At 39.2% G+C, this 11,896-nt stretch overlaps 2 protein-coding genes across 3 annotated transcripts; both read right to left on the bottom strand.

The window, feature by feature from the left end:
• Positions 1 to 916: 916 nt before the first annotated feature.
• Positions 917 to 6,841, bottom strand: cgasa (cyclic GMP-AMP synthase a). The gene is made up of 5 exons (XM_005947224.2): positions 5,517 to 6,841; positions 5,218 to 5,431; positions 4,766 to 5,023; positions 4,190 to 4,289; positions 917 to 2,743 (listed from the first exon to the last, which is right to left on the bottom strand). Exons 1-5 carry the CDS (start codon positions 6,447 to 6,449, stop codon positions 2,398 to 2,400), a joined length of 1,851 nt encoding a protein of 616 aa, XP_005947286.1. The 5' UTR covers positions 6,450 to 6,841; the 3' UTR covers positions 917 to 2,397.
• Positions 6,842 to 6,962: 121 nt separating this feature from the next.
• Positions 6,963 to 11,858, bottom strand: eef1a1a (eukaryotic translation elongation factor 1 alpha 1a). Of its 2 annotated transcripts, none has more exons than XM_005947222.2 (8): positions 11,755 to 11,858; positions 10,288 to 10,468; positions 9,926 to 10,105; positions 9,367 to 9,663; positions 8,775 to 8,925; positions 8,357 to 8,613; positions 7,899 to 8,133; positions 6,963 to 7,773 (listed from the first exon to the last, which is right to left on the bottom strand). In XM_005947222.2, exons 2-8 carry the CDS (start codon positions 10,429 to 10,431, stop codon positions 7,649 to 7,651), a joined length of 1,389 nt encoding a protein of 462 aa, XP_005947284.1. In that variant the 5' UTR covers positions 10,432 to 10,468; positions 11,755 to 11,858; the 3' UTR covers positions 6,963 to 7,648. The 2 variants fall into 2 exon arrangements, with proteins under 2 accessions (XP_005947284.1, XP_005947285.1); XM_005947223.3 differs by having other exon boundaries at positions 10,288 to 10,471; positions 11,755 to 11,857.
• Between the last annotated feature and the right edge of the window lie 38 nt (positions 11,859 to 11,896).

Raw genomic sequence — 11,896 nt, 5'->3', positions numbered from 1 at the left:
CTCAACAGCTTGTCTGCATTACTTGCTCAAGATGTTTAGTCTGCTGACCACATTGGTTTACTTGGAGATCTGATTCAAAGGAAGATCTAAGCACAAACACTGCTGTTCATTCCTATAAAAATGTGTATTTCAAAACTTAATGAGTCAGATGTATTATGTGACTCTGACAGCTAAATCTAAAATAGAAGTGCAAAAACTGAGCCTGTCAGCACTTGTTATAAGCAGGCTGAAAAATTGTGAGTTTATCAATCACAACCTTTTTCTGCCCTGTGAGCAGACTTTGGTTTCCTGCTTACATTTCTTCAGTCAGTGTGAAAAAACAGCTGAGATGATGGGAACTGTGCTTTCATAAAATTCTGTTATGAATTCTGATATTATTTTTCAGTCTCATCTGAAATGAGTGGAAACGAGTATATGCTGAATTCTGCTTTGCTTTGCAGATTGTGTTGGTTGCTGCATGAGTTGCTGTTTTGTGTATGGATGCTGACTATCTTAGCCCCAGTTAACCCTTTAAGAGCTACCATAGAACCAAGTCCGCCAGAGCTTCTCTTTATATTTTTACATGCTGTAGTGCCATTTTTGGGAGCATTTCAAGTTGCTATACATCAATACAATATGGCATTTAATAGCATGTATGCATTTAGTCAATAGTAACTACATAAATTGCCAAAAAGTGCAATAAACTACAAAAAAATTGAAAATCGCTTTTGTTTTTTATATTTCTAGTTAAAGAAATTTAAGAGGTTTATCCCTCAAAACTGTAAATACAAAAAAGTTGCACAAAATAGTTTCCCACCACAGGAAATTTATTTTGAGTGTCTTCATAGTTTTATTCTTGAGATACACCAATTATTATGTACTGCAGGAAAAACGAAAAATATTATAATACAAATTTGCAAAAAAAACCCAGCATGTGCATCGAAATAAACTATTTCCAGCAGTGTAATTTGAGTTCTAAGCATCCCAGAAGCGATACAGAAAAGCACAAAGTCAAACATGACTTTTAAAAACACCAGCATAGGCATAAAGGCCCCGAAGGTAACAAAAAAAAAAAAAGATACAAAACCAAAGAAGCACACCAAACTTTTCCGTGAACGTGACGTCACTTCCTGTTTCGGCAGGTGCGGACGTGCCATGTTCACGCTGACGTCTTTTCCAACGTAGGAAGTGTTATGAACAGCTGATCGCGTGTTTCTGGAATATCATGTTTTTGTTGCTGCGCTTTTTATGCAAATTTTCCAAAGCTATATTTGGAAGGAAACCATGACTTAGGACAAACTGATGGCATAAGATGTATTTACAACTCCTCTGGTTTCATATACAATTTTTTTTTATTTTGCTTGCTTATGTGGTTGTAGTTCTACATGGATTTAAAAATAGTTATGCACAACGGAGCGTGCCCGCTCCGACCGGACTTAAAGAGTGCCATTTTAAGGTATATATTTTACAAATAAGAGGTATCATCTGGCTTCAGAAAAAAGTCAGTTAAAAAATATAATATATAATAATACATATGGACAATGAAAAGACAATGTAATTTGCTGATTAATAGCTGACATATTAAAACACATTTAAGCGATATATTAAGGATTGACTCAAATATAATAAAAAAAAACACTTAAAAGTATATTAGTACTTCAGTTACTGTTCCCCTAAATCTCAGTTGTACTAGTAGAATTTCTTATAAATCTGTTACAAAACTCAAAGTTGTAAATTATTGAGGCATTGTAAACACTATAGGACTTCCCCAAAAGTTGTTTCTGTTCATCTGTGTTGATTCATGCTCAATCATCCAGGTAAGTAAATCTCATAGCGTCTGAAAACGCTACCCAGATGCCAAGGAGACGTTGAACTGATGTTGATTTTTCATCTGATCCATCATCTGATCCTTTGTTATTGACAGAGATGTCTGTCATTTTTTATTACATAATGCCAGATGCTTCATATTATAGGGATATTTTTATGGGCATGACAAATTGTAAGATAATGTCCAGCATATAATGGTTTCCTATTTGTGGATCATACACAGTTGTCTTTTTAGCAGGTTTAAGTATTGCTGGTAATTTGCAGTGGTTTAGTATTGATACAAATATTAAACCACTGTTAAATACTGATTTTTAATCATGATTTTATTGTTGTTTCAATAGTAACCAAAGGTGCAAAAATGATGGAAAATCAACATCAGCATTCAACATTGATTCAACATCAAATTCTGATGTTGTTTCAGTGGAATCAACTGATATTGACTAAACATTGTTTCAATGGATATTTGCTATCTGGGTATCTCCAGATGAACAGAATCAACTTTCGAAGATTCTGTTCATCTGGATGCAGCATTTGATTGAGCATGCATCAAGACACTATAGCACTTACAAAAGTCACGAGCTCAGATGTGCATTAATGTCCATTTTTAAGTTGTTCCCTGAAAATAGGAAAGCCGCTCAGACGTTCCTTCCTGATAGCGTCGCACAGACATTTGCACTTTCCAATACCAGAGAATAGGTTCTGACTTGGAACGAAAAAGTTGCATAGTTCACCATTTTCCAAGTAACGTTCAAAGTCTTCCAGGAGCAGCTGGAAACAATCGCTCAGGTTTGATTCTCTCCAGTTGTTGTCATCAGTTCGCAAGCAACAGGCATGAAAGAGTGTAGTTTTGGCATGATAAGAGCAAAACTTGTCAAATGAAGAGTCCCTTTCCTTCAGCAGATGTAGCAGGTGCTTTAGGAGTTTCAGACAGGACTTCCTGTGTGCAAGGAGAAAGATACAGAGATTTTGGGAACCTTGGATAATTAAATGTACACAACATATTAGGTAAAAATATCAAACATTTTCTTGAGCTTGCCTATTTTCCTGAGTTGAGATATAAATATATGTGTACATAAATGGATGGATATAAATGTCTAGAGATAGCATGTCAGCTGCATTTGTGACGAAAAGCAAACCTGTAATAGAAACATATTTAGGAGCAGCGAATGACTACAGAGTCTGCCGACACTAAACCTATGAGGCCCCCAGTTTTCAACAAAAACATCGATAACACAACAGCTGCCGTGATGATAACGCTGGCACAGTTTAACGTAATTCTGCAGTAAGCCTCCAGAAGTTGTATTAAAACATGCAGACAAACTATTAACTTAGCCTGATACCATGTTTAAATTATACAGCTTAATGAAGGCTGACGACAGCCGTACATGAAAGCAATACCTGCAGCAAGCAAAGGGGGGACATGAGGTTTACTAGACCAGATTAATTTCAGGGCTTTCGCAACATTTATCAGATTGAAGGTGAAATTATATAAAATAATGTGTTAATTAAATTGCATTAATATTTGAGAATATAAAGAAACACTTTTTCACAAGCCAATAAAAATGTACATGGGCCAATAAAACTCTGGACACTGAATTATTATTACTATTAAGTAACACCTGCACCATTATAACGTTTGTTTTCAGCAGCACAGAAAGTATACATCAAACTTTCCATCAACTATGGAATGCTGATATTCTCGCTTTCCTTCATTGCAGCCACCACATTCTCTTTTAAAGGCCTACAGATACAAACTCTCTCTTTCTTGACCTCTCACACTTAAAACACGCAGGCACACAGATGCACAAAAATTCGGAAACATGAACGCACAACAAATCTACCTCGTCAAGGAGATAAAACTCTGTAGAGTACTTGAAAGTATTTATATATTTTTGCATTTAAGAAAATGTTTTCTTTAAAATTTTTAATTTAATATGGTGCATAAATATAATCAAAGGGTTTTGTTCTTTCTGTTGTTGTTTTTAACAGATTTATGCAGTTCAAAACATTTTGCAATTTCTAAAATGGAAACTAATGAGCAGTTAATTTTGAAAGACCTGTTTTCTCTTTTAAATGTCTATTATTGCTCATTAATAGGACAAGTAGTTATCCATTTAATTGGATTAATGGAATAATCAATTCAATGGAATTATTGGAATAATCCATTAATCCATTAAATTAATTAATGGAATACATCGTTACAAATATAATCGATAGCTGCAGCCCTAGTTTAATACATAATGTAACTAACTAACTGACTGGGTCCATTGCATAGTACCGAACATCAACACACCAAATGGTTTGACGAATTTTTTTTTTTTTTGCCATTGTGTTCATTTTCTACCAGAAAGCAACAATTTGGTAATAAGCATGTTGTTCTAACCTGCAGCAGTTTTCTCCACTTTTTTCACAGCAAGTCTTCTTTGATCCATGATTTTTCAGGATGGCCTTCTCAATGTGAGAGAATGAAACTCTCCAAACATCTGTATGTCAGAGATGACAGAAGAGAACAGGGAAATTTTAAGCTTTTTATACCATCATGAAAATTGCACATTTTGAACTGTAGTAACAAGTGTTAAAGGGGATTTCTGCTTCAGTGGGAAACCTACACCGTAGCTACGATATAACTGCCAAACCCTCTGAAACCATATGCCATTACTTTATATATAACCCTTTCATAAATCCTGTTGACTACATTTTACCAATGTAAGCAACGGTAATACACATGAAAACGCACAGAAACATTCAAAATGACTTTTTGGCACAACACTGACAACAATGTCAGCCACAAACATTCTAACCAGGATTCAGTTGTCTTATAATACTGTGTCTTTTCTCACTTCTACTGCAGTTAACAAAAACTTTATCTATTTCGTTCAGTGGCTCACAATCACATTATGATTAGGGGTTTTTTTTGTTTTTGTTTTTTTATTCACTAATTGAGAGAGGTTAAACCTACCTTTATTACAGACACCATCATTTTCCACTGTACCCTTGCCCTCATATTTTGGGACCAGATAATATGGCTCTCGCTTGTGATCTTGCTTAACTTTATGCCCGAGCCAGCACTCTATTTTAAGGCCTTGGGTTGTGAAAGGCGGCCAGCTTGATTTAACCATAAGGCAGAGAACAACATCCAGCGAAATTGGGACTGATTGTACATGTGTGGTCAGGGTCACTGCTGGACAGCCTTTTTTCTTCTTGTCCACCTTCCATTCTGAAAGAACAAACAAAACCTAACTCCAGACATTCTATGGTACTGGATGCTGTATATTAATATGTTACAATATAGAAGGCATAGATAAATAAGCATGTTAAATTAAAGGCCTTGTCAAATTGAATTCTTCCTCACGCCCTCTTTTACTGTAAAATGAAAATTTCACTAAAACTAACTTAAACTTTGATACTCACCAGTAAAATTCTTGACACATTTCTTCACTTCTTCCCTGAACTCACTGAGCATCTTGGTAGCAGATAAAATGCCATTTTCTAGAAATCTTTCCAGATTCTTCTGGCCACGTTTTAATTCCACACTGTAAAATGCGCCATCATTTCCAAATGGTTCAAGTCTCACCCGATCAACCAAGATGGGCAGCATGACGTCAAATTCATCGGGATTACAAATCTGTGCAACATACAAGTCATACATCAGATTGGACCACAAATCCTGTCCTGAGTTAATTGCGGGAACTCAGAGTGTAAAACCTTACCTTTAGATTTTCATAGTAGCTTCCTGTTTTTAGGGGTTCTTGTACGTCATTAAAGCTTAACGTATTTTGTTTTAAATGATTGATTATATTTTGTATTATCGCATTTATGACTTCTGCTGCCTTTGCTTTGTCAATCATCTTAATTTTCAATTTTTTCAGAGTTTCCCTAAGGATATAATCTGTTGAAGCTTTTTCTTCGGTCGTATCTTTCCTTTTTAAGTCCTCAGATTTTCCTGGTGCAACCTTTGTATCCTGCACAGCAGATTGTACTTCTACTTTTGGCTTGGCACCACAGGCTTTTGCTAGTGGCGATTTGGCTTTGCCAGCACATATTTCGGTTTTTGTGGTCTGTTCTGAAGCCTCTCTTGTATTCTTTGGAGTCTGTTGCTCTGCCTTTGGTATCTTCTCAAAATATTGCTCATTTTGCATCTTTGCATCAAGTTGTTCTCTTAATTTTGGCTTGGTGCCACAGGCTTTTGCTTTGACAGTGTCCACAGAATCCTCTGTAGGATCTTTTAGCTGTATCTCAGTCATTTCTGATGGTTTGGCCTTCCTAACACGTGGATTTGTTTTTCTGGTACCCTCTGGCTTTACTTCCTCTTCAAGTCCTTGTGATTTTGTCCTGTCAGAACATCTTTTTGTTCTTGTGGTTTTTGGAATTTCCTTTTTCTCCAGTTTCTCCAGTGGAAGTTGTTCTGTCGACTTGGTCCTGGTCGCACAAGTTCTCTGTGCTCTGCTGTGTTGAGATTCTCCTCTGGCACTGTCAGGAGGAAACTTTTCTTCAGCTTTGTTTGGATTTTTCTGCTCCGCTTTCTTTGGTTTCTGTTTCGTTTGTTTTTCACTCTGCTTCCCTTCTGTTAAATCAGGAAAACTTACTTTAGTGCACTCAGCGTCGAGACTGTTTAGCTTGCGCGGTTTCCCTCTCCCAGCCATGACAGTGTAATGAATGAAACTTGTCTGGAAAGATTAATCCTTAGTGTGTCCTTTTATTGTATGAGAACACACCCCTTTACTTTGCCACACCCTGCCCTTATGTTGATTCAGCCTTTGACGTATACTCACCGGATGTAAACTGTGAGTGAAAGCTTTTCTGCAGGTCCTATTGCATGTAGTCCTCACGTACGCTATGCTGTGTGTATTGTGTAATAGCACAATCAGTCGGCGAGTGCTGGGCTTATTACTTCCTGGATAATTGCTATTGGCCATAGGGTGAGGCTATAGCCTTCTAAGGTGCCGACACAGCACTGTGCCTGCAATTTTATAAACTTGATCTTTGTTTGAAATTCTTATTAGTTTCTCTTTTATTTCTATATCAATAGCTACATCTTGTGGATAGAAAGGTGTATTGCAGATATTGTGTCATATTTTAAGAATCTTAAACTTCAACACAACTGTTGCTCTCACAGCTTTACACAGAAGGGGGGAAAAACTGCTAAAGGCAGCACATTTTGGTTGAAATATGTTTAATGTTACAAAGAGGCTCATGCCATCTTACAATAAGGTGCTATAGCTTATGCCAATTTAAACTACAAGTGCAGGTGCAAAATTAGCAAAATGCCAATCAAAGTGCTTTAAGAGTCCACATGTGGACTAGAGTCCTGGGAGGACAATTTTTGACCTTTTTTTGTTTTAAGTTCTTTTTAAAGCTTAAACAGAACAAATTCTCTACTACTCCACTACACAGAAGGACACAGTTATGACTCCTTGCTCCTAGAGAGCGCCATATAGTTGCAAACAAACACTAAAAGCAGGACAACATATAATATTATGTAAAGAGTTCTGAACCTACACTCCATTGAACTAGAGAGGTGACAGGTTGCAGTATCTCTAATTATTAGATGTCTAATTAGCACAGAATAGTGTTTCCATGACGCGAATCAACAGTGCACACATTTGAAACATGTTGATGTTACACTGTACTTAATGGTAATCTAACCACTGAAATGGAACCAGGAGTGCTGCCTCAAGGACTAAAGATGTAAGTGTTTTTCTTTCCTTCGAATGCTTTTGCGATGCATTGTGATGATTAACCAGTCTTTAATTATTAAGTTGAAGTAGCCAATTCTAGGATGAAGTTGGATGACTGATGTCCTGCCTTGGGAGACCTTGGGGTCGGCAGAGTAGCACAACATTCATTTGTTCCTCTGGGCCTTCTGGGCAGACTTGGTGACTTTACCAGTAGTGGAGACCTTTTTCTCCACACCTTTAATCACACCGACAGCCACAGTCTGACGCATGTCACGCACCGCAAAACGACCTGCAAAGTGAAGAAGAATAAAAGACGTTTGAGTTCATCATAAAATATCGCATGACTTCAAAGTGGAGCCACGATGCCTTTTGATGAGGGAAGCTCTTGAAACTCTAGGAACTACTTGAACTCACCAAGGGGAGGGTATTCAGAGAAGCTCTCGACACACATTGGTTTGCCAGGGATCATATCTACAATTGCAGCATCTCCAGATTTTAGGGATTTAGGGTTGTCCTCCAGCTTCTTGCCAGAGCGGCGATCAATCTTTTCTTTGAGCTCTGCAAACTTGCAGGCAATGTGAGCAGTGTGACAGTCCAGCACGGGAGCATAACCTGCGCTGATCTGGCCTGGGTGGTTGAGGATGATCACCTGCAAAGCAAAGGGACAACATCAGTGCCTTATTAATAACCGCAAAAAAAGCTTTGTTTTTTTTTTTTATTTCTAGTTTTTCTGCTGTCGTCTTATTTGAACACATTCTTATCTGCCTTGAGGATTGAGAATATAAATAGTTCTGACATTAGATGGAGATGAATTTAAGTCATGTGCTCGTTCTACTATAATTGGATTTTTTACATCCAAATCTTGTATCTACCTGAGCAGTAAAGTTGGCAGCTTCCTGTGGTGGATCATTCTTGCTGTCACCAGCAACATTGCCACGGCGAATATCCTTGACAGATACGTTCTTGACGTTAAAGCCAACGTTGTCACCGGGTAGGGCTTCGCTCAGTGCCTCATGGTGCATTTCTACAGACTTGACCTCGGTAGTCACATTGACAGGGGCAAATGTCACCACCATTCCAGGCTTCAGTAATCCCGTTTCCACACGACCTACGGGGACTGTTCCAATTCCTGCAAAGAGGTCAGAGTAAAGCAGAGTAAAGCAAACTAAAAGTGTTTCAGTTCTCTACTGAAAAAGGTATGTGGTTTTCCATGTTTTGAAATGTCACAACTATCCTTTATTCCCAAAGTATCTTAAAAGTTTATCCATATGTTATTTGTACACCACTTGCCTCCTATCTTGTAGACATCCTGCAGGGGAAGACGTAGAGGTTTGTCTGTTGGACGGGTGGGGGGCTGGATGGCATCCAGAGCCTCCAGTAGTGTGGTTCCTGACGCATTACCTTCCTTCCTATTTATTTTCCATCCCTTAAACCATGTCATCTAGAGGAAAGAAGGAAAAAATGATAATACACAATTTTATACAGTAATAATTTCAATTCTAAATTAAAATAATAACAGAACATTTTATTGGTTTCTTAACCTCCAGGACATTTTTTGTCACTTTTTAAATGAATGAATGACGCGTCTTGATCTTATGAAGAAGTCAATTTAACTAGCAGAAAGTTGCATTTTATTTTTTCCCTAGTTAACACCACTATGATTCATGTTGAAGAAAAATACTTCTTATTTATATCTATAGCTGCTGAAAGGGAAATTAGAGAAAAAGTTCGCTTTAGATTCTTTGACAGATCATGTATGAGTTTGTCCAAGAGCTGTATTGAGCTACAGCTTTCTATCCACGGCACCAGTCAAACAAATGAATATTCAAATGATGGGCCACATCCTGGCTTTTGCATAACTATGCTTTGTTTTAGTACTTACATTAGGGCTGGGCTCAAGCATGTTGTCTCCGTTCCAGCCGGAAATGGGTACAAAGGCAACCGTGTCAGGATTGTATCCAATCTTCTTGATGTAAGTGCTCACTTCCTTCACGATCTCCTCGTAACGTTTCTGGCTGTAGTTTGGCTCCGTAGAGTCCATCTTGTTGATTCCCACAATGAGCTGCTTCACTCCGAGAGTGTAGGCCAGGAGGGCGTGCTCACGAGTCTGTCCATTCTTGGAAATACCTGCTTCGAACTCTCCCACGCCAGCTGCCACAATCAGCACAGCACAGTCTGCCTAAAAATGCAGTGGATGCAGCTTTAGTAGGATTCCTCAGTAACTTTGAAATACTACCACTATTGGATGCTAATACTGTAATGTACTGTAATAATTTCTACACCAAGTTCAACACCTACGATAGTCACTAATGGCAACTGAAATACTTCAATGTAATAGCAAGTGATGCACTTTGTGTACACAAACTTGCAAAAGCACCTTAAAACATGCAATACAGAAGCTAATATACTTCATAGTGGCCTAGCATCCTCATGTTACACACCTGAGAGGTCCCGGTGATCATGTTCTTGATGAAGTCCCTATGACCCGGGGCATCGATGATAGTCACGTAGTATTTGCTAGTTTCAAACTTCCACAGTGAGATGTCGATGGTAATGCCACGCTCCCTTTCAGCTTTCAGCTTATCCAGCACCCAGGCGTACTTGAATGATCCTTTCCCCATCTGGGACACAAGCAACACTAACCTTCAAGACTTTTTTGCAAACAATTTAATCTCTTTTAAATTATATAAAACTCAAACAGCTTCTATTGTGTCAATTTCTATTTGATCCACATGGCTTCTGCCTTAATATGTGAAGAGCGGCGGGCAGTTAAAGAGGTCGTCTTCCTCTCCCGTCTCCTTACCTCAGCAGCTTCCTTTTCAAACTTCTCGATGGTTCTCTTGTCAATGCCTCCGCACTTGTAGATAAGGTGGCCTGTGGTGGTGGACTTGCCAGAGTCCACGTGGCCAATCACCACGATGTTGATGTGGAGTTTCTCCTTTCCCATGATGACTGGAGCTGGCAGAAGTCACGAGGCAGTCTGTCTGCTAAAGCCAGGGTTAAGTTACAGTCAGGAAGCAATGGATTGATGAACTAGCTGTTGTGACTGACATATAGTGAAATGGGCTTGTTGTGAGTGAATAACATATTATTTGATGGTGGAAAATAGCCCAGACTTGTTTGTGTAATTAAACACCATAGGGTTCAACATTATGCTGGCAGAAATTCAAGATATTGCATGGCTCTGTGGAAAAATACTGGAGTGGGAATCTCAGCTGGTGCAGGAAGAATTTGTAATTACATTAAAATACTGCTCAAAGGAGGAAAGTGAAAGTAACTTGGGCTCAGATTTGCTAAGAAGAAGGCTCTTGATTGTCAGTACGTGTTTTCTTTAGCATCTCAGAAGACTCCGAGGACTAGGGAGGATATCAGTGAACTGCACAGAACACACAACACTCCTCCCTCTCTTACTCTATCCCTCCATCCATCCACACCCCTGCTCTCCTCTTTCACATCCACATGCTTCTCCTGTTCTCACCACTCTGATGTGCACCAACACATCCAGGTAGCTCAGATGATATTTCACAGCACCATCCTCTTTTTCATAGCCACAGACTCAGTACAGCTTCCCTCTCAGCCAGAATCCACCATTTTGTCAGGTCTAGTCTACTAACAGTGTAGCAGCCATTACTCAGACACTGCAGTGCACTGTGCACAGGTTCACGCAAAGGGAAACAGGTGCTGTTAAAGACTCTGTGGGGGTGACGGGGTGATGACCCTGAACATTAGGCTTCACACATGCACTGCGAAGTTTTGTTTAACCAAACCCGTGTGACATATTTAGTCTGAATGCACTCTGCAGCAGGCTGAACGTCAAGTAGCTTAATCCAACTGTAATATGTATCCCCACATGATCTTGCTCAGGTGAACTTAGGGCAAGGACAGTCATCTACATGCGCGCGTTTAACTCATCCTTCACAGATAACGTCACAGCGGCTGCCGCAGTGCGCTTTCACTTCTAAAAGATGGTTAAAAAAAATAAACCTATAGAAACAGAGGGCGGAGCTTCAGAAAAATCTAAAGTATTGCACTAAATCTAATGTCTGAAGGAATTAACGGAAATGTCAACCCTCCGCCATGTTCTGTTATCTGCCCGCTTACTGAAGCCTGGATGCGCATTAACTACCAGCCGCCTGTCCTGCATCACAGTATCCCCACACACAGAACCGCTAAAAATAAAAACAGGCCCAGATAATTTACTAATGGCATCAAAAAATAAATCGATAAAATAAAGTCCACTTCATGCATTATATCGTGTACTGCGTCGTACCTGAGAGCTGGCCGGTGTCAGGTTGGCTGCAGGCGCGGATAGGCTGAGGGGAGACGCTGATCCGGTTATAGCTCGCAGGACAGGCGGGGGTGTTGCGTAATTGCGCGCACCCGCCGTTGCACAGCATCACAACGACGAGTTA

This window comes from Haplochromis burtoni, unplaced genomic scaffold, assembly GCF_018398535.1.
Source record: "Haplochromis burtoni strain Fernald_Lab_line unplaced genomic scaffold, NCSU_Asbu1 Contig_518, whole genome shotgun sequence".
NCBI lineage: Eukaryota > Metazoa > Chordata > Actinopteri > Cichliformes > Cichlidae > Haplochromis > Haplochromis burtoni.
The sequence above is the reverse complement of the archived record's forward strand: the minus strand, read 5'-3'. Positions and strand labels throughout refer to the sequence as shown.

Coding starts and splice junctions, on each gene's coding strand:
- eef1a1a (XM_005947222.2), bottom strand. CDS start 10,431: ATGGGAAAGGAGAAACTCCACATCAACATCGTGGTGATTGGCCACGTG. Junction 10,106..10,287: donor TTGAAAAGGAAGCTGCTGAG/GTAAGGAGACGG, acceptor CTTGTGTCCCAG/ATGGGGAAAGGATCATTCAA. Junction 8,134..8,356: donor CTGCCAACTTTACTGCTCAG/GTAGATACAAGA, acceptor TTTGCTTTGCAG/GTGATCATCCTCAACCACCC.
- cgasa (XM_005947224.2), bottom strand. CDS start 6,449: ATGGCTGGGAGAGGGAAACCGCGCAAGCTAAACAGTCTCGACGCTGAG. Junction 5,024..5,217: donor ATGTGTCAAGAATTTTACTG/GTGAGTATCAAA, acceptor TTGTTCTTTCAG/AATGGAAGGTGGACAAGAAG. Junction 4,290..4,765: donor TGATGGTGTCTGTAATAAAG/GTAGGTTTAACC, acceptor TCTGACATACAG/ATGTTTGGAGAGTTTCATTC.